Source organism: Arachis hypogaea, chromosome 10, assembly GCF_003086295.3.
Source record: "Arachis hypogaea cultivar Tifrunner chromosome 10, arahy.Tifrunner.gnm2.J5K5, whole genome shotgun sequence".
NCBI classification, from domain to species: domain Eukaryota; kingdom Viridiplantae; phylum Streptophyta; class Magnoliopsida; order Fabales; family Fabaceae; genus Arachis; species Arachis hypogaea.
In genome coordinates this window covers 25,991,281-26,011,056 of record NC_092045.1, presented here as the reverse complement: position 1 = coordinate 26,011,056, position 19,776 = coordinate 25,991,281, and the positions used below count along the sequence as shown (strand labels likewise).

The window sequence follows — 19,776 nt, the reverse complement described above, 5'->3', positions numbered from 1 at the left end:
AAAGAAATTCAAGAGAAATTAAAGTGGAGAGAACAAAATTCTAGAGAGAAATTGGAGTTTCTCTCTCTACAAAATGTAACTAACTAGAAAAATATCTAGAAATGTGTGTAAAATGAGTAAATGCATGTGGATCCTTTCAATCCTTGGTCTTCTTATTCCTTTCGCCACTAGAATTCTACTCCAAACAGGGTCTGTAACTGTCTTAAAATCGCCAGTCACGTTTTCTCTTTAAAAATCACGTGCGGGCATTGACGCGTACACGCACAACACACATACGCGTCCCTGGAGCTTTACGATCCACGTGCATGCGTGAAGCACGGGCGTGCATCCATGAGGTTCTGGCTTAGCCATGCAAAGGCGCCGACTTCTGGCTCTGGGTTCTTTGCACCGATCTTGGTAGCACGCATCCACGCGTACGCGCAAGGCACGCGTATGCGTCGCTGCTCAAACTTCAAAGCTCCACTTTTCTATGCTCCTTCCCTTTATGCATGCTTCCTTCCTCTCTTCTACACCATCCCTGCCCTATAACTTCTGAAATCACTTAACAAACGGATCATGACATCGAATGGTAATAGAGGATGATTCAAATATAACATAATTAATGTAAAAGAGGCATGTCTTCATCCATGAAGCAAAATTAGGAAAGGAACAAAAAATCATGCATTTTTATATGAATAAGTGTGAAAGATCATTGATAAAACCCTCAAAATCTATACAAGATAAACCCTAAAAATAGAGTTTATCAACCTCTCGACACTTAGACCAAGCATGTCCTCATGCTTAAAAGAAGGCCAAAGACCAAAGAATCTCAAAGGGATGGGATGTATGTGATGCAATCTTCCTATATGGATGCAACTAAAATGAGTGCTACCACCTACTTGATCAAAAGCAAATCAATCTTCCAAGAACACATATAAGCACGTAGAGCAAAATAATAAATAATATATGAACTCTACCAATTCCAATAATCAAAGTGAAGTGAGCATAGCTTACGTGGAGAACGCCCGTGAGAGCCGGGGACAAGGAATTGAATGTCGAACCCTCACCAGAAGTGTTTGCACTCTATTCGCTCGGTGTATAGGGTTAACCACTCAATTCTCCTCTATTTTATGCTTTTCCAAAATTTGTTCTTCCTCTAACAATCAACAATTATTCTATGCATGCATACATACATCATGAGGTCTTTTCTCCGGTTGTAATGGGGGTAGGGTCAAGGTATGGTTATATTTGGCCAAGTGGACTAAAATTTGAATCCTTTGATTAACCTAAGCTTCCCACTTAGCCTATATAATATTCTATACAATTATGTACTAGTCTAACTACCCATTCCTCACTTTTTCACTTACTCATGCATTCACTTTTGATCACTACACATACGCATTGATTGTTATTGAGTCTTACTTTTGGGCATTTTGTCCCCTTTTTATTTCTTTCTCTTTCTTTTTCTTTTCTTTTTCTTTTTCTTTTTTTTCTTTCTACCTCTTTTTTTTCTTTTTTCATTATTCATTTTTCTTTTTTTTTGTTTTTCTCTTCTTTTGTTTCTTCCTATCAATGCATATGGTCTACATATTTAGTCAACACATGAGTATGTACCCACTTCTCAATATTTTCAACAAAAACACCAACATGCTCTTACCTCAACCAATGTCCCCCGTTTTTCCACACTTAAATGACACACACATATTAGTCTAAGCTAATCAAAGATTTAAATAAGGACATTTATGGTTCTCTGCTTTTGGCTTGTAATGTGCTAAAATTAAGAACAAGTGGGTTAATCGTAGGCTCAAAATTGGTTATAAAGGTTGTTATAACGTAAGGCCATTTGGGTGAGTGGCTAAGTGAAATGATGGCCTCAATCACATACATGAATTCATACACACAATATTGGACATATAGAGTCAAACAAACCAAGGATTACAATCATAGAAGGAGAACAATGCACACAAGAAGGAAGATAAGTGGTTATAAGATGTAACCACACAATTGGCTCAAAACTCACTTGCTTGTGTTCTCAACTCAAAAACTATGTTCCAAAATACATTCCTCAAGCAAGCTTAGTATCAAGTTTTTCAAAATTGGTAGGGTTGCCCTAAAAGTCTAGTTCCTTGGAAAAGAAGTCATTACCATAACCAAGTAGACCTAACTAGAAGTAATTATCATGCAAATGGTGTCAAAAACCAAAAAAAAACTAATCATGCAATCTATCCTAATTAACAAAAGAGATTCAAAGTTTATTCGGGTGTTACCTATGGAGATCGGTCGACCGACCTCCCCACACTTAAAAGTTAGCACGGTCCTCCGTGCTATGAGTGAGGCACAGTGGGCGATCGGCTCCAGAATGTCCATCATCTCCTTCATCATTGCTATCTTCATTTGAGGTTGCGGTAGATGTGGAGATCTCTGGTTCCTCCATAGGTGGGGTCACACAACTCAAAAGCTTCTTCACATAAGTAAACCGGCGTTGGTTCCACCGTTCATATCGATCCATCTTCTTGTGGAGATCCTCAAGGCGTTGATGGAATGATCTTGGTGGTGCGGATGAGGTAGTGAGGATGCTTGCGGGAATAGCTATGTCAAGGCTATCGGTTTCTACTGGAGGCTTGAGGTATCTACCAGTTGGGACGACGTTGCCCTCTACCGGGATCATTGCCTTCCGATCCTTAGTCTTCCGGGGAACACCGGCTGCAGCAACTAACTCGGTCACCAAAGCGGGGAAGGATAAGTTTCCCTTAGCGTGGATACGCCCTATGGCTTGTCGGATGATAGATGGGATGTTGACCGGTTTCTCTGTAAGGATGCACCAAACCAATAAAGATAGCTCGATGGTGATAGATGACTTGTGGGTGCTTGGATGCACATAGTGGGATAAGATTTGGGCCCATGCTTGAGCCTTCACAGTGAGATAACGCGCATCAATGCCCTTGGGCCGGGGTCTTACCCTCCCTCGGATCCAAGACGCCTCTGGGATGGCAATAACCCGGAGAATGACATCCCAATCGAAGACAAACTCAAAGTCATCACGCTGGCGCAAGAGCTTTTTGTAACCATCCATATCCTCCGGTACGAGCAGAACATTAAGCACTTGCCGAATAGCCTCTTCTAAAACCTGGACTTGCTTTCGGCATACATATACCGATTGAAGAGAAGGAAGGTGGTAGTTGGTGTAAAACTCCACCACCCAAGATAAGTTGGCCTCCTGCGGTTTTCTCATGAGAAACCCCCACTGTCGCCGCTCGATGCAGGGTAGCACAAAGGGAACAACATGAGCTGGAGGGGCAAGAAGAGGCTTTGCGTGATAGTTCCTTTCAATTATCATGGGGTATATAAGCTCACAGTATCGGTTGGGGAACTTAGTTGGATCCCTCACAGGGTTATCCTTCTCTAGTGCATCAATATTGATGATGCTCCTTGCCTTCTTGAGGAGGGGCTTAGCCGTTGGTGCTTGGTGCGCTTTGTTGGTGGATCTTTGAGGTGCCTTTTTAGTAGGCATTTTCTTCGGTGCCTTTTCCTTATCCTTTTTTATGACCATCCATGGTGGGGTGTCTTCCACCTAGAACTTTTGTTTAACGTCCTTAAGTTGGACGGTCATGAGCTCAATTCTTGTTGCCATGAGGTGCATCTTCCAAAAGGAATACCTCAATCTCCTTGTTTCTTTTCATCTTTTCACCATGATACAACTTTAGATGATGCCTATTAACCTTGAAGATGTCGGGACTTGAGGGATGGCACAAATAATAGACCCTGTACGGCTCTGCCCTCTCTACTTGATAGGTTCCTTCCCATCTTGAGCTTAGTTTTTCGGGCAACAATCTTAATCTTGAATTGTAGAGGAGGACGAGGTCGCTGGCTCTAAATTCTCTTCTTTTTATGTTCTCATGCACGACCTTCATCCTCTACTTGTAAAGTCTAGAGTTCTCATAGGCTTCTAACCTCAAACACTCCAATTCCACTAATTGTAGCTTTCTCTCAATTCTGGCACCTCCCAAACTTGGATTGCACTCCTTGATGGCCCAATATACTTTATGCTCTACCTCCACCAGTAAGTGGCAAGCTTTGCCATATACCAACCGAAAGGGGCTCATGCCAATTGGCATCTTGTACACCGTTCGGTAGGCCCATAGTGCGTCGGTAAGCTTAGCACTCCAATCTTTTCTATTGGGCTTCACAACCTTTTCCAATACGTGCTTGATCTCTCGGTTGGAAACCTCGGCTTGGCCGTTCGTTTGTGGGTGATAGGCCGTGGATACTTTATGTATGATGCCATATTTCTTCATGAGTCCTTCCATTCTTTTATTGGAAAAATGTGAACCTTGGTCACTCACGATTGCCCGTGGTGATCCAAAGCGACAAATTATGTTATTCCTCACAAAATAAAGGACTACATTAGCATCGTCCGTCCGGGTGGGTATCGCTTCCACCCATTTAGACACATAATCAACGGCAAGTAGAATGTAGAGAAAACCATTAGAATTTGAAAATGGCCCCATGAAGTCAATACCACACACATCAAAGATCTCACAAAATAACATGGTTTGTTGGAGTATTTCATCTTTCTTGGAGATATTACCAAATTTAAGACATTGAGAACAATATTTACAAAAGAGAGAAGAGTCTTTGAAAAGGGTTAGCCACCAAAATCCACAATCTAGGATCTTTCTTGCGGTCCTTTGAGGTCCATAATGTCCACCTCCCTCGGAGAAGTGGCAAGCTTCCAATATTGATTGGAATTTGGTTTGTGGAATGCACCTCCGAATTACTTGATTCGCTCCACATCTCCAAAGGTATGGGTCATCCCATACATAATATTTGGATTTGATTTTTAGCTTATCCTTTTGATGCTTGGAGAGATTAGGAGGAAAGGTGCGGGATACCAAGTAATTGGCTATTGGTTCATACCAAAGAATGACTTCTGAGATTCCTTGCAAGCCCTGAAAGGGAAAAGAATCATTAATAGAAGTGGAATTGCCTCTGGTGTGCTCAAGGTGACTTAAGTGATCCGTTACTAGGTTTTGCGAACCACTCCTATCTTTGATTTTCAAATCAAATTCTTGTCATAATAAAACCCATCTAATCAATCTTGGTTTAGATTCTTTTTTAGCCAACAAATATTTTAACACCGCATGATCCGAGTACACTACCACCTTGGAGCCAAAAAGATAAGCTCGGAATTTATCTAAAGCGAAAACAATATCCAATACCTCTTTCTCGGTGGTAGTGTAATTGGATCGGGCTCCATCCAATGTTTTTGATGCATAGGCTATGTGATGAGTGGATATTTTATACACTTTTTGGTGGTATTTTCATGTAGTTTTTAGTAAGCTTTAGTCACTTTTTAGTATATTTTTATTAGTTTTTATGCAAAAATCACATTTCTGGACTTTACTATGAGTTTGTGTATTTTTCTATGATTTCAGGTATTTATTGGCTGAAATTGAGGGACCTGAGCAAAAATCTGATTCAGAGGCTGAGAAAAGACTGCAGATGCTGTTGGATTCTGACCTCCCTGCACTCAGAATAAATTTTCTAGAGCTACAGAAGTCTAATTGACGCGCTTCTAATTGCGTTGGAAATTAGACATCTTGGGCTTTCCAGAAATATATAATAGTCCATACTTTGCCCGAGATTTGATAGCGCAAACTGGCATTTAAATGCCAGCTTTTTACCCTTTTCTGGCGTTAAACGCCAGAACTAGAATAAAAGTTAGAGTTAAACGCCGAAACTGGCACCAAAGCTGGCGTTTAATGCCAGGAATAGCCTATGCACGTGAAAGCTTCAATGCTCAGCCTAAACACACACCAAGTGGGCCCCAGAAGTGGATCTCTGCACTATCTATCTTAGTTTACCCATTTTTGTAAACCTAGGCTACTAGTTTAGTATAAAAACTACTTTTAGTGATTTATTTTGTACCTTATGACATTTTACATCTGAATTTTGTACCTTCTACGGCATGAGTCTCCAAACTCCATGATTAGGGGTGAGGAGCTCTGCTGTGTCTCAATGGATTAATGCAATTACTACTGTTTTTTCATTCAATCACGCTTGTTTCTATTCTAAGATATTCATTCGCATTTCAACATGATGAATATGATGATCCGTGACACTCATCACCATTCTTAACCTATGAACGCGTGCCTGACAACCAATTCCATTCTACCTTAGATTGAGTGGGTATCTCTTGGGCTCCTGTTTATGAGTTTGATTGAATTTCCTGACAACAGAGTATTCAAATTCGTTAGATCAGAGTCTTCATGGTATAAGCTAGAATCAATTGGCAGGATTCCTGAGATCTGGAAAGTCTAAACTTTGTCTATGGTATTCCGAGTAGGATCTGGGAAGGGATGACTGTGATGAGCTTCAAACTCATAAATGTTGGGCACAATGACAGTGTGCAAAAGGGTCAACTGATTCTATTCCAACACAAATGAGAACCGATAGATGATTAGCCATGTACATGGACCATTTTCACTGAGAGGATGGTGAGTAGCCATTGGCTACGGTGATCCACCAGCATACAGCTTGCTATGGAAGGAGCCTTGTGTGCGTAAAGAAGAAGATAGTAGGAAAGCAAAAATTTAGAAGACAGAGCATCTCTAAAACCCCAATTTGATCTCCATTACTGCATAATAAGTACTCATTATTTCATGTTCTTTTACTTTCTGCAATTAAAACTAAGAATAATTATTGATATCCTGACTAAGAGTTACAAGATAACCATAGCTTGCTTCAAGCCGACAATCTCTGTGGGATCAACGCTTACTCACGTAAGGTATTACTTGGACGACTGGTGCGCGAAATTGTGATCAATATTTTTCACAACTCAAATAATCCCCGGTAATGAATCCAAAAAAACTTGGTGTTCAATACCATGGCATAAACACAACTTCGCACAACTAACTAGTAAGTGTACTTGGTCGTCCAAGTAATAAACCTTACGCGAGTAAGGGTCGATCCCACAGAGATTGTTGGTATGAAGCAAGCTATGGTCACCTTGTAAATCTTAGTCAGGCAAACTCAAATGGGTATGGTGATATACGAATAAAACATAAAGATAAAGATAGAGATACTTATGTAATTCATTGGTAGGAATTTCAGATAAGAGTATGAAGATGCTGGTTCCTTCCGTCTCTCTGCTTTCCTACTGTCTTCATCCAATCCTTCTTACTCCTTTCCATGGCAAGCTCAAGCAAGGGTTTCACCGTTGTCAATGGCTACCTCCCATCCTCTCAGTGGAAATGTTCAACGCACCCTGTCACGGCACGGCTATCCATCTGTCGGTTCTCGATCAGGCCGGAATAGAATCCAGTGATTCTTTTGCGTCTGTCACTAACGCCCCGCCCTCATAAGTTTGAAGCACGTCACAGTCATTCAATCATTGAATCCTACTCAGAATACCACAGACAAGGTTAGACCTTCCGGATTCTCTTGAATGCCGCCATCAGTTCTAGCCTATACCACGAAGACTCTGATCTCACGGAATGGCTGGCTCGGTTGTCAGGCGAGCACTCGGTTGTCAGGCGATCAACCATGCATCGTGTATCAGGAATTCAAGAGATATTCACCCAATCGAAGGTAGAACGGAGGTGGTTGTCAGTCACACGTTCATAGGTGAGAATGATGATGAGTGTCACGGTTCATCACATTCATCAAGTTGAAGAACAAGTGATATCTTAGAACAAGAATAAGCGGAATTGAATAGAAGAACAATAGTAATTGCATTAATACTCGAGGTACAGCAGAGCTCCACACCTTAATCTATGGTGTGTAGAAACTCCACCGTTGAAAATACATAAGAACAAGGTCTAGGCATGGCCGAATGGCCAGCCTCCCAATGATCTAAGATCTAAAGAAAGAGATTCCAAAGATCCGAAGATTTTAAAATACAATAGCAAAAGGTCCTACTTATAGAGAACTAGTAGCCTAGGGTTTACAGAGATGAGTAAATGACATAAAAATCCACTTCCGGGCCCACTTGGTGTGTGCTTGGGCTGAGCAATGAAGCATTTTCGTGTAGAGACTCTTCTTGGAGTTAAACGCCAGCTTTGGTGCCAGTTTGGGTGTTTAACTCCCATTCTTGTGCCAGTTCCGGCGTTTAACGCTGGGAATTCTGAGGGTGACTTTGAACGCCGGTTTGGGCCATCAAATCTTGGGTAAAGTATTGACTATCATATATTGCTGGAAAGCCCAGAATGTCTACTTTCCAACGCCGTTGAGAGCGCGCCAATTGGGCTTCTGTAGCTCCAGAAAATCCACTTTGAGTGCAGGGAGGTTAGAATCCAACAGCATCTGCAGTCCTTTTCAGCCTCTGAATCAGATTTTTGCTCAGGTCCCTCAATTTCAGCCAGAAAATACCTGAAATCACAGAAAAACACACAAACTCATAGTAAAGTCCAGAAAAGTGAATTTTAAATAAAAACTAATAAAAATATACTAAAAACTAACTAGATCATACTAAAAACATACTAAAAACAATGCCAAAAAGCGTACAAATTATCCGCTCATCACAACACCAAACTTAAATTGTTGCTTGTCCTCAAGCAACTGAAAATCAAATAAGATAAAAAGGAGAGAATATGCAATGAATTCCAAAAACATCTATGAAGATCAGTATTAATTAGATGAGCGGGGCTTTTAGCTTTTTGCCTCTGAACAGTTTTGGCATCTCACTCTATCCTTTGAAATTCAGAATGATTGGCTTCTTTAGGAACTCAGAATCCAGATAGTGTCATTGATTCTCCTAGTTAAGTATGATGATTCTTGAACATAGCTACTTATTGAGTCTTGGCTGTGGCCCAAAGCACTCTGTCTTCCAGTATTACCACCGGATACATACATGCCACAGACACATAATTGGGTGAACCTTTTCAGATTGTGACTCAGCTTTGCTAGAGTCCCCAATTAGAGGTGTCCAGGGTTCTTAGGCACACTCTTTTTGCCTTGGATCACAACTTTATTTCTTTCTTTTTTTTTCTTTCTTTTTCTCTCTTTTTTTTTCGATTTTTTTTCGAAATTTTTTTCTTTTCTTTTTTTTTGTATTCACTGCTTTTTCTTGCTTCAAGAATCATTTTTATGATTTTTCAGATCCTCAGTAACATGTCTCCTTTTTCATCATTCTTTCAAGAGCCAACATTCATGAACCACAAATTCAAAAGACATATGCACTGTTCAAGCATACATTCAGAAAACAAAAGTATTGCCACCACATCAAAATAATTAAACTGTTATAAAATTCAAAATTCATGCAATTCTTTTCTTTTTCAATTAAGAACATTTTTCATTCAAGAAAGGTGATGGATTCATAGGACATTCATAACTTTAAGGCATAGACACTAAGACACTAATGATCACAAGACACAAACATAGATAATCATAAGCACTAAAATTCGAAAAAATCAGAAAAATAAAGAACAAGGAAATTAAAGAACGGGTCCACCTTAGTGATGGCGGCTTGTTCTTCTTCTTGAAGATCCTATGGAGTGCTTGAGCTCCTCAATGTCTCTTCCTTGTCTTTGTTGCTCCTCTCTCATGATTCTTTGATCTTCTCTAATTTCATAGAGGATGATGGAGTGTTCTTGATGCTCCACCCTTAGTTGTCCCATGTTGGAACTCAATTCTCCTAGGGAGGTGTTTAGTTGCTCCCAATAGTTTTGTGGAGGAAAGTGCATCCCTTGAGGCATCTCAGGGATCTCATGATGAGTGGGGTCTCTTGTGTGCTCCATCCTCTTCTTAGTGATGGGCTTGTCCTTATCAATGGGAATGTCTCCCTCTATGTCAACTCCAACTGAATAACAGAGGTGACAAATGAGATGAGGAAAGGCTAACCTTGCCAAGGTAGAAGACTTGTCCGCCACCTTATACAGTTCTTGGGATATAACCTCATGAAATTCTATTTCTTCTCCAATCATGATGCTATGAATCATGATAGCCCGGTCTATGGTAACTTCGGACCGGTTGCTAGTGGGAATGATTGAGCGTTGGATAAACTCCAATCATCCCCTAGCCACGGGTTTGAGGTCATGCCTTCTCAATTGAACCGGCTTCCCTCTTGAATCTCTCTTCCATTGGGCGCCCTCTTCACATATGATTGTGAGGACTTGGTCCAACCTTTGATCAAAGTTGACCCTTCTAGTGTAAGGATGTTCATCTCCTTGCATCATGGGCAAGTTGAATGCCAACCTTACATTTTCCAGACTAAAATCCAAGTATTTCCCCCGAACCATAGTAAGATAATTCTTTGGATCTGGGTTCATACTTTGATCAAGGTTCTTGGTGATCCATGCATTGGCATAGAACTCTTGAACCATTAAGATTCCGACTTGTTGAATGGGGTTGGTAAGAATTTCCCAACCTCTTCTTCGGATCTCATGTCGGATCTCCGGATATTCACTCTTTTTGAGTGAAAAAGGGACCTCGGGGATCACCTTCTTCAAGGCCACAACTTCATAGAAGTGGTCTTGATGCACCCTTGAGATGAATCTCTCCATCTCCCATGACTCGGAGATGGAAGCTTTTGCCTTCCCTTTCCTCTTTCTAGAGGTTTCTCCGGCCTTGGATGCCATAAATGGTTATGGAAAAACAAAAAGCAATGCTTTTACCACACCAAACTTAAAGGGTTTGCTCGTCCTCGAGAAAAATAAGAAAGAAGAGAGTAGAAGAAGAAGAAATGAGAAAGAAGGGAATGGCTTTTGTGTTCGGCCAAGAAAGGGGAGAAGTAGTGTTTAGGTTGTGTGAAAATGAAGGAGTGAAGATGGGTTTATATAGGAGAGGGGGAAGGGTGATGTTCGGCCATGTATGGGTGGGTTTGGGTGGAAAAGTGGTTTGAATTTGAATGGTGAGGTAGGTGGGGTATTATGAAGGATGGATGTGAGTGGTGAAGAGACAGATGGGATTTGATAGGTGAAGGGTTTTTTGGGGAAGAGGTGTTGAGGTGATTGGTGAATGGGTGAAGAAGAGAGAGAGAGTGGTAGGGTAGGTGGGGATACTGTGGGGTCCACAGATCCTGAGGTGTCAAGGAAAAGTCATCCCTGCACCAAATGGCATGCAAAAATGCGTTTTTAGCCATTTCTGGCGTTAAACGCCGGGCTGGTGCCCATTTCTGGCGTTTAACGCCAGCTTCTTGCCCTTTTCTGGCGTTTAACGCCAGTCTGGTGCCCCTTTCTGGCGTTAAACGCCCAGAATGGTGCCAGACTGGGCGTTAAACGCCCAACAGCTAGCCTTACTGGCGTTTAAACGCCAGCACGCTCTCGTCCAGGGTGTGCTGTTTTTCTTTCTACTTTTTATTCTGTTTTTGCTTTTTTTCATTAATTTTGTGACTTCTCATGATCATCAACCTACAAAAAATATAAAATAACAGAGAAAAAATATATAAAATATAACATTGGGTTGCCTCCCAACAAGCGCTTCTTTAATGTCAGTAGCTTGACAGAGGACTCTCATGGAGCCTCACGGATACTCAGAGCAATGTTGGAACCTCCCAACACCAAACTTAGAGTTTGAATGTGGGGGTTCAACACCAAACTTAGAAGTTGGTTGTGGCCTCCCAACACCAAACTTAGAGTTTAACTGTGGGGGCTCTGTTTGGCTCTGTTTTGAGAGAAGCTCTTCATGCTTCCTCTCCATGGTGACAGAGGGATATCCTTGAGCCTTAAACACCAAGGATTCTTCATTCACTTGAATGATCAATTCTCCTCTATCAACATCAATCACAGCCTTTGCTGTGGCTAGGAAGGGTCTGCCAAGGATGATGGATTCATCCATGCACTTCCCAGTCTCTAGGACTATGAAGTCAGCAGGGATGTAATGGTTTTTAACTTTTACCAAAACATCCTCTACAAGTCCATAAGCTTGTTTTCTTGAATTGTCTGCCATCTCTAGTGAGATTTTTGCAGCTTGCACCTCAAAGATCCCTAGCTTCTCCATTATAGAGAGAGGCATGAGGTTTACACTTGACCCTAAGTTACACAAGGCCTTTTTAAAGGTCATGGTGCCTATGGTACAAGGTATTGAAAACTTCCCAGGATCCTGTCTCTTTTGAGGCAGTTTCTGCCTAGACAAGCCATCCAGTTCTTTGGTGAGCAAAGGGGGTTCATCCTCCCAAGTCTCATTTCCAAATAACTTGTCATTCAACTTCATGATTGCTCCAAGGTATTTAGCAACTTGCTCTTCAGTGACATACTCATCCTCTTCAGAGGAAGAATACTCATCAGAGCTCATGAATGGCAGAAGTAAGTCCAATGGAATCTCTATGGTCTCATTTTGAGCCTCAGATTCCCATGGTTCCTCGTTGGGGAACTCATTGGAAGTCAGTGGACGTCCATTGAGGTCTTCCTCAGTGGCGTTCACTGCCTCTTCCTCCTCTCCAAATTCGGCCATGTTGATGGCTTTGCACTCTCCTTTTGGATTTTCTTCTGTATTGCTTGGGAGAGTACTAGGAGGGAGTTCAGTAATTTTCTTGCTCAGCTGACCCACTTGTGCCTCCAAGTTTCTAATGGAGGACCTTGTTTCAGTCATGAAACTTTGAGTGGTTTTGATTAGATCAGAGACCATGGTTGCTAAGTCAGAGTTACTCTGCTTAGAACTCTCTGTCTGTTGCTGAGAAGATGATGGAAAAGGCTTGCTATTGCTAAACCTGTTTCTTCCACCATTATTGTTGTTGAAACCTTGTTGAGGTCTCTGTTGATCCTTCCATGAGAGATTTGGATGATTTCTCCATGAAGGATTATAGGTGTTTCCATAGGGTTCTCCCATGTAATTCACCTCTTCCATTGAAGGGTTCTTAGGATCATAAGCTTCTTCTTCAGATGAAGCTTCCTTAGTACTGCTTGGTGCATTTTGCATTCTAGACAGACTTTGAGAAATCATATTGACTTGTTGAGTTAATATTTTGTTCTGAGCCAATATGGCATTCAGAGTGTCAATCTCAAGAACTCCTTTCTTCTGACTAGTCCCATTGTGCACAGGATTCCTTTCAGAAGTGTACATGAATTGGTTATTTGCAACCATTTCAATCAGCTCTTGAGCTTCTGTAGGCGTCTTCTTCAGATGAAGAGATCCTCCAGCAGAGCTATCCAAAGACATCTTGGATAGTTCAGAGAGACCATCATAGAAAATACCTATGATGCTCCATTCAGAAAGCATATCAGAGGGACACTTTCTGATTAATTGTTTGTATCTTTCCCAAGCTTCATAGAGGGATTCTCCTTCCTTCTGTCTGAAGGTTTGGACTTCCACTCTAAGCTTACTCAATTTTTGAGGTGGAAAGAACTTTGCCAAGAAGGCATTGACTAGCTTTTCCCAAGAGTCCAGGCTTTCTTTAGGTTGAGAGTCCAACCATGTCCTAGCTCTGTCTCTTACAGCAAAAAGGAATAGCATAAGTCTGTAGACCTCAGGGTCAACCCCATTAGTCTTGACAGTGTCACAAATTTGCAAGAATTCAGCTAAGAACTGATGAGGATCTTCCAAGGGAAGTCCATGGAACTTGCAATTCTGTTGCATTAGAGAAACTAATTGAGGCTTAAGCTCAAAGTTGTTTGCTCCAATGGCAGGGATAGAGATGCTTCTCCCATAGAAATCGGGAGTAGGTGCAATAAAGTCACCCAGCACCTTCCTTGCATTGTTGGCATTGTTGTTGTTTTCGGCTGCCATGTGTTCTTCTTCTTTGAAGATTTCTGTTAGGTCCTCTACAAAGAGTTGTGCCTTGGCTTCTCTTAGCTTTCGCTTCAAGGTCCTTTCAGGTTCAGGGTCAGCCTCAACAAGAATGCTTTTGTCTTTGCTCCTGCTCATATGAAAGAGAAGAGAACAAGGAAATGTGGAATCCTCTATGTCACAGTATAGAGATTCCTTGAGGTGTCAGAGGAAAAGAAAAATGGAAGACAGAGGTAGAAAATTCGAACTTATCAAGAAAGATGAAGTTCAAATTTTGCATTAAGGAATAGTGTTAGTCCATAGATAGAAGGATGTGAGAAGAAGGGAAGTAATTTTCGAAAATTAAGTAAAAAATTTTTGAAAACATTTTTGAAAAACACTAATTGATTTTCGAAAATCAAGAGTGGGAAAGAGATCAAGTGATTTTTGAAAAAGATTTTGAAATTAGAAATAAAAAAGATTTGATTGAGAACTATTTTGAAAAAGATGTGATTGAGAAGATATGATTAGTTTTAAAAAGATGTGATTGAGAAGATATGATTTGAAAAACATAAAAAAAATTTGATTTTGAAAATCAATGACTTGGCTATCAAGAAAAAATATGATTCAAACATTAAACCTTTCTCAACAGAAAAGGCAACATACTTGATATGTTGAATCAAATCATTAATTAATAGCAAGTATCTTTGAAAATGGAAAGAAATTGATTTTGAAATAGACTTGATTGAAAAGATTTGATTTGGAAAAAGATTTGATTTTGAAAAATTTTGAAAACTTGAAAAAAATTGCATTAAAAACAGAATCTTCCCTCTTGTGCCATCCTGGCGTTAAACGCCCAGAATGGTGCACATTCTGGCGTTTAACGCCCAAATCTCTACCCTTTTGGGCGTCAAACGCCCAGCCAGGCACCCTGGCTGGCGTTTAAACGCCAGTCTGTCCTTCTTCACTGGGCGTTTTGAACGCCCAGCTTTTTCTGTGCAATTCCTCTGCTGTATGTTCTGAATCTTCAATTCTCTGTTTTATTGACTTGAAAAGACACAAATTAAAAATATTTTTGGATTTTTAATAGTAAGGAATAATCAAAATGCTACTAAAATCAAATAACAATGCATGCAAGACACCAAACTTAGCAGTTTGTATACTACTGACACTAATGAGAATGCATATGAGACACATAAACACTCAAGTCAAGAGAATTTAAAGATCAAAGTAAGAAATCATCAAGAATTACTTGAAGATCCTTAAGACACATGAATGAATGCATGCAATTGACACCAAACTTAACATGAGACACTAGACTCAAACAAGAAATATTTTTGGATTTTATGATTTTGTAAATTTTTTTTTTTGTTTTTTTTTCGAAAATTAAGTGGAAAAGAAAACAAAAATATCAAAGTTCTTGATGAGAATTCCAGGAATCAGTGCAATGCTAGTCTAAGACTCCGGTCCAGGAATTAGACATGGCTTCACAGCCAGCCAAACTTTCAAAGAAAGCTTCGGTCCAAAACACTAGACATGGCCAAAGGCCAGCCAAGCCTTAGCAGATCACTGCTCCAAAAGCAAGATTGATAGAAATCAACAAGCTCTTGTGATGATAAGTTGAAACCTCGGTCCAATGAAATTAGACATGGCTTCACAGCTGAAAAACCCCAATGTGACGGTTTATCTTGTATTGATTTTAGGGGATTTTATAACCTTTTGCCCACATTTATTCAATGAAATAGTATGGTTTTGTATATTCTCCTTTAATTGTGCTTAAGAGTGAAAACATGCTTTTTAGGCCTTAAAATAGCTAAATCTAATTCACCTTGATTCTATTAGATGCCTTGATATGTTTGTTAAGTGATTTAAGGTTTAGGAGGCAAAGATTGGATCAAGGGAATGAAGAAAGAAAGCATGAAAAGTTGGAGAACTCATGAAGAAATGAAAGAACCGGAAAGCTGTCAAGTCGACCTCTTCGCACTTAAACGACCATAACTTGAGCTACAGAGGTCCAAATGATGCGGTTCCAGTTGGGTTAGAAAGCTAACATCCGGGGCTTCGAAACGATATAAGATTTGCCATAGTTTCTATACGTATGGTGGCGCGCACGTGCAAAGTACGCGTACGCGCCGTTGGTGCACGTGATCACTTCATGCAAACTCGTGGCTAGCGAATTTACAAGCCTTGTGGGCCCAATCCAACTCATTTCTAATGCTATTTAAGCCAAGGATTGAAGGGGGAATGAACATACTTTACCACAAGTTAGTTACCATTAGTTTAGTTTAGTAGTTAGAATTAGTTTCTAGAGAGAGAAGCTCTCACTTCTCTCTAGAATTAGGATTAGGATTAGGATTAGTTCTTAGATCTAGGTTTTAATCTTTGCTTTCTTCTACTTCTACCTTTCAATTCCTTGTTTTTAGATTCATTCTTCTTCCATTCTTTTATTGTAATTTCCTTTATGTTGTTCTTATACTTTGTTGTAGATCTACTATTGTTCCTTCCATTTTCTTCCAATTCAATAAGAGGTAATTCATAATAATTGTTCTTCTTTGCTTTTCTATTGTTGATCTCTTGTTTTTGTAGTTGTAGATTCCTTTAATTCTTGCATTTAATAATGTTTACTTCTATTGCACTTTATGTGTTTGTTGAAATGCCTCTTCTAGATATAGTGTAGATTTTGTTCCTCTTGGCCTAGGTAGAGTAATTAGTGACACTTGAGTTATCTAATTCCTTTGTTGATTGATAATTGGAGAGATTGCTAATTGGTTTGGAGTGCACTAAAGCTAGTCTTTCCTTGGGAGTTGGCTAGGACTTGTGGCTCAAGTCAATTCATCCACTTGACTTTCCTTTCTTTAGTAAGAGTTAACTAAGTGGTAGCAATGAACAATACTCATCACAATTGAGAAGGATAACTAGGATAGAACTTCTAGTTCTCATATCTTGCCAAGAGCTTTATAGTTGTTAGTTTAATTTCATTGCCATTTACTTTCATGTCTCTTATCCAAAACCCCAAAACACATCACAACCAATAACAAGACACTTCATTACAATTCCTAGGGAGAACGACCCGAGGTTTGAATACTTCGGTTTATAAATTTAGGGGTTTGTTACTTGTGACAAACAATCTTTTGTATGAATGGATTTTTGATTGGTTTAGAAACTATACTTGCAACGAGACTTCAATAGTGAAATTCTATACCGTCAAACATCCATTCGTCAAAATGGCGCCGTTGCCGGGGAATTGCAATGGTGTTGTGTTATTGGTTATTGTATATATGTGAATATTGTGAATAGCTTGATTTTTGGATTGCTTGCTAGTTTTTGCTAGTCTTAGTATTTTGTTTCATTATTTCTTATTAGTTTTTGTTCCTTATTTTCTCTTTCCATTATGAATTCTCATTTTGGCTATGAGTGTGATTACAATTATGTTGTAGGTGATGAGGACTATAATGAAGATGTGTATCAAGGATGGGATAACCAAAGGTGGGAGGAGCCATATGCTTATGATCAATCCTCATGGCAACAACCCCCACCAATGCACTATGAAGAAGAACCATTCTATGATGCATACCAATCCAATGGCTATGGTGAATCTTCTTGTGATTTTCAAGAACCACCACCATATGCCTATGAGTCATATCCTCAACATGAACTTCAACCACACTCACAAGCCTATTTTCAACAAACACTTCCCTATGACCATGATCCTTATCCATCACACCAACCAACTTTTGAACCATATGAGCCATACATGGAACCACAATTCCAAGATTACTACTCCCAAGAACCACCTCAATACACACCACCACCTTACCAAGAAGAACCACCTTCCTATAATGAACCCTTTCTCCAAAATGATGAACCCTCCCATCCACCCCAATCTCTAATGGATGAAACCCTCGGTGTTCTTCTTCAAGGACAAGAGGAGATGACAAGGGATGTGCAACAATTCATGACCGCCTTGGATGAGGTGGTAAACCGGCTAGCATCCCAACTTTTGGACACTCAAGAAACTCCCATAGCTACATGTGGAGAATCTAAAGAGGAGCATAGCTTAAAGGAGAGATTGGAAACTTCGGTGGAAAAGGAGGAATGCTACTTTGTGTTAGAACAATTGGAGGAACCTATGACCATTGAAGAAAAGGAAAAAGTGGTTGAAGACTTAGGAGATGCGGAACTTCCATGGGAACCTAGAGTTATAGAAAACCCCTCCAAGAAGATTGAAGTTGATGTTGAGGAGGAATGTGCACAACCTCCAAGGCATATCCCATATGAAGACTTGGAAGGAGTAAAGCAAGAATTGAGTTCCCTTGGTGATGAAGATCATGCATCCAATCTTCTTGGTGAAGAATCCTTTGAATTTGAAGAACCTTCTCCCAATGAATTTGAAAGTGATATGGAGGTAGATTTCTCTCGTCCTCCCATTTATGACTTGAGTGATGGAGAAGAGTTAGATGAAGTTGATGAACAAAGGATTGAGAATGAAGAAGTTTATGAAGAGGTGGAGATTGACAAGGAAGCAAACAAGGGAGTAGAGCTTGCAAGCACATTGGAAATACCTCTCCCCAAGCCACCACCATCCATTCCCTCATTCAAGTGGGTAAATTCCTTATACTCAAGCTTTATTATTTCCCTTGAATATGGTTTGCTTGAAACAGATGGTCAACTTAGATATATTTGTGGCTTTAAGAGTAAAAAGGAGATGGTTAGTGGTTGGAAATTCCATCCTAGGTTCACCATGGCTACATGTCCAAAGCTTGATAGCAAAGGTTGGTGTATAACTAGAATACATGGGCCTAGAAGGATGTTTGGTCACGTTGTTGAGAATTCACCTTGCTCACCACCCACATGGATTAATGATAATCAACTTGGAGATGGGTGTGAAGACAAAATATGGGATCCGGGAACACATGAGGATCAACATTGGGAGCCCATGGTTTGTGAAGAACTCCATCAAAGCTTGGAGATATTAATCTTGAATAATGGAGCTTCTTGGAAGTCCAAGCATTGGTGGAAGTTCCAAGATGAATACAAGCACAAGCCACCTTGATGAGGAGCTCCCCATAAGTCCAACTTAAGGACAATAAACAAAAGTGCTAGGTGGGAGACAACCCACCATGGTAACTTCTTTTCATTTTCCTTTTTGTACACATTGGTAAAAGTAGTTTAAATTCATGCTTTGATTAGTTTGTTGAGTTTAATTAGCATTTTATCATGTTAAATAAGGTTTTATGGTGTTTTGGTAGTAGCTTGGAGGTTTGGAATGCTTGGATTGGTGTAAAAACATACCAAAAATTTTTGAAAAACAGAGCACCATCCACGCGTACGCGCACCTCATGCGTACGCGCACATCATGCATTTTGGACCATCCACGCGCACGCGCCATGCGTGCGTACGCGTGGATTGAGAAGTTCCACATTCCATACATTTTCCAGAGAGTTAGGCCCGCACTGTGCGCGCGTTGTGCCTTTGGCACAACCCCACTTGCGCGTACGCGCACATGACGCGTACGCGCCACTCTCGAAATAAACCATCCGCGCGCGCGCGGCATGCGCGCGTACGCGTGAATTTCCTTCCTTCACCGCATTTCTTTTCTTCTCCTTTTTCTATTTCTTTCCTTCTCCTTTCTTCTTTCCTTCTTCTACCCCTCATCCAACACTTCCAAACACCATGGATAACCATTTATTTTAGTTAGTTAATTAGTTAGTTAATTTGTTAGTTAGTTAGTTTGTTAGTTGGTTTTAGTTTAGTTTTCATTTTATTTTCTCTCTTTTCATCATAAGTGTTGGATTATTGACTTTGTTTACTATGCATTGCTTCCCCCTTATTGCCTAAATGCTACTTTAGCATGAATGTTTTTCGATAATCTTTGTTGGACTATTTAATTGAGGTTATATTTTGCTACTTGGTTTTGAGTTTTTCATGCTTATCTTTTGAAAAATACCAAGTGATGAGAATTGCCTTCGAGCTTGTAACTCTTCTTGAATTACATGATTTGGCCACCATGTGATTTGAGCCTTATTTTGTGATTAGGTAACCTCTTGATGGATGATGTTATGCATTTACCTTAATGCATTATATTTCATGATCATATGCATCCATATGTGTTTGACTTGAATGCTTTCATGCTTCTTTAATGCTTGTTTTACCTTA

The 19,776-nt window shown here is 40.1% G+C and overlaps 1 protein-coding gene and 1 non-coding gene across 2 annotated transcripts in view; one reads left to right on the top strand and one right to left on the bottom strand.

Moving 5' to 3' along the window:
• Positions 1-3,893: 3,893 nt before the first annotated feature.
• The window catches only part of LOC140175613 (uncharacterized), a 61,226-nt gene continuing 45,343 nt past the window's right edge, over positions 3,894-19,776 (bottom strand). The window contains exons 4-5 of the mRNA XM_072204139.1: positions 4,688-4,928; positions 3,894-4,411 (exon numbers count right to left, since the gene is read on the bottom strand). Of these exons, the coding sequence (XP_072060240.1) occupies positions 3,894-4,411; positions 4,688-4,928 (759 nt within the window). The remainder of the gene's footprint in view (positions 4,412-4,687; positions 4,929-19,776) is intronic.
• Positions 13,129-13,236, top strand: LOC112718593 (small nucleolar RNA R71). The gene has a single exon (XR_003160926.1). It is a non-coding gene; the product is annotated as a small nucleolar RNA R71 (small nucleolar RNA).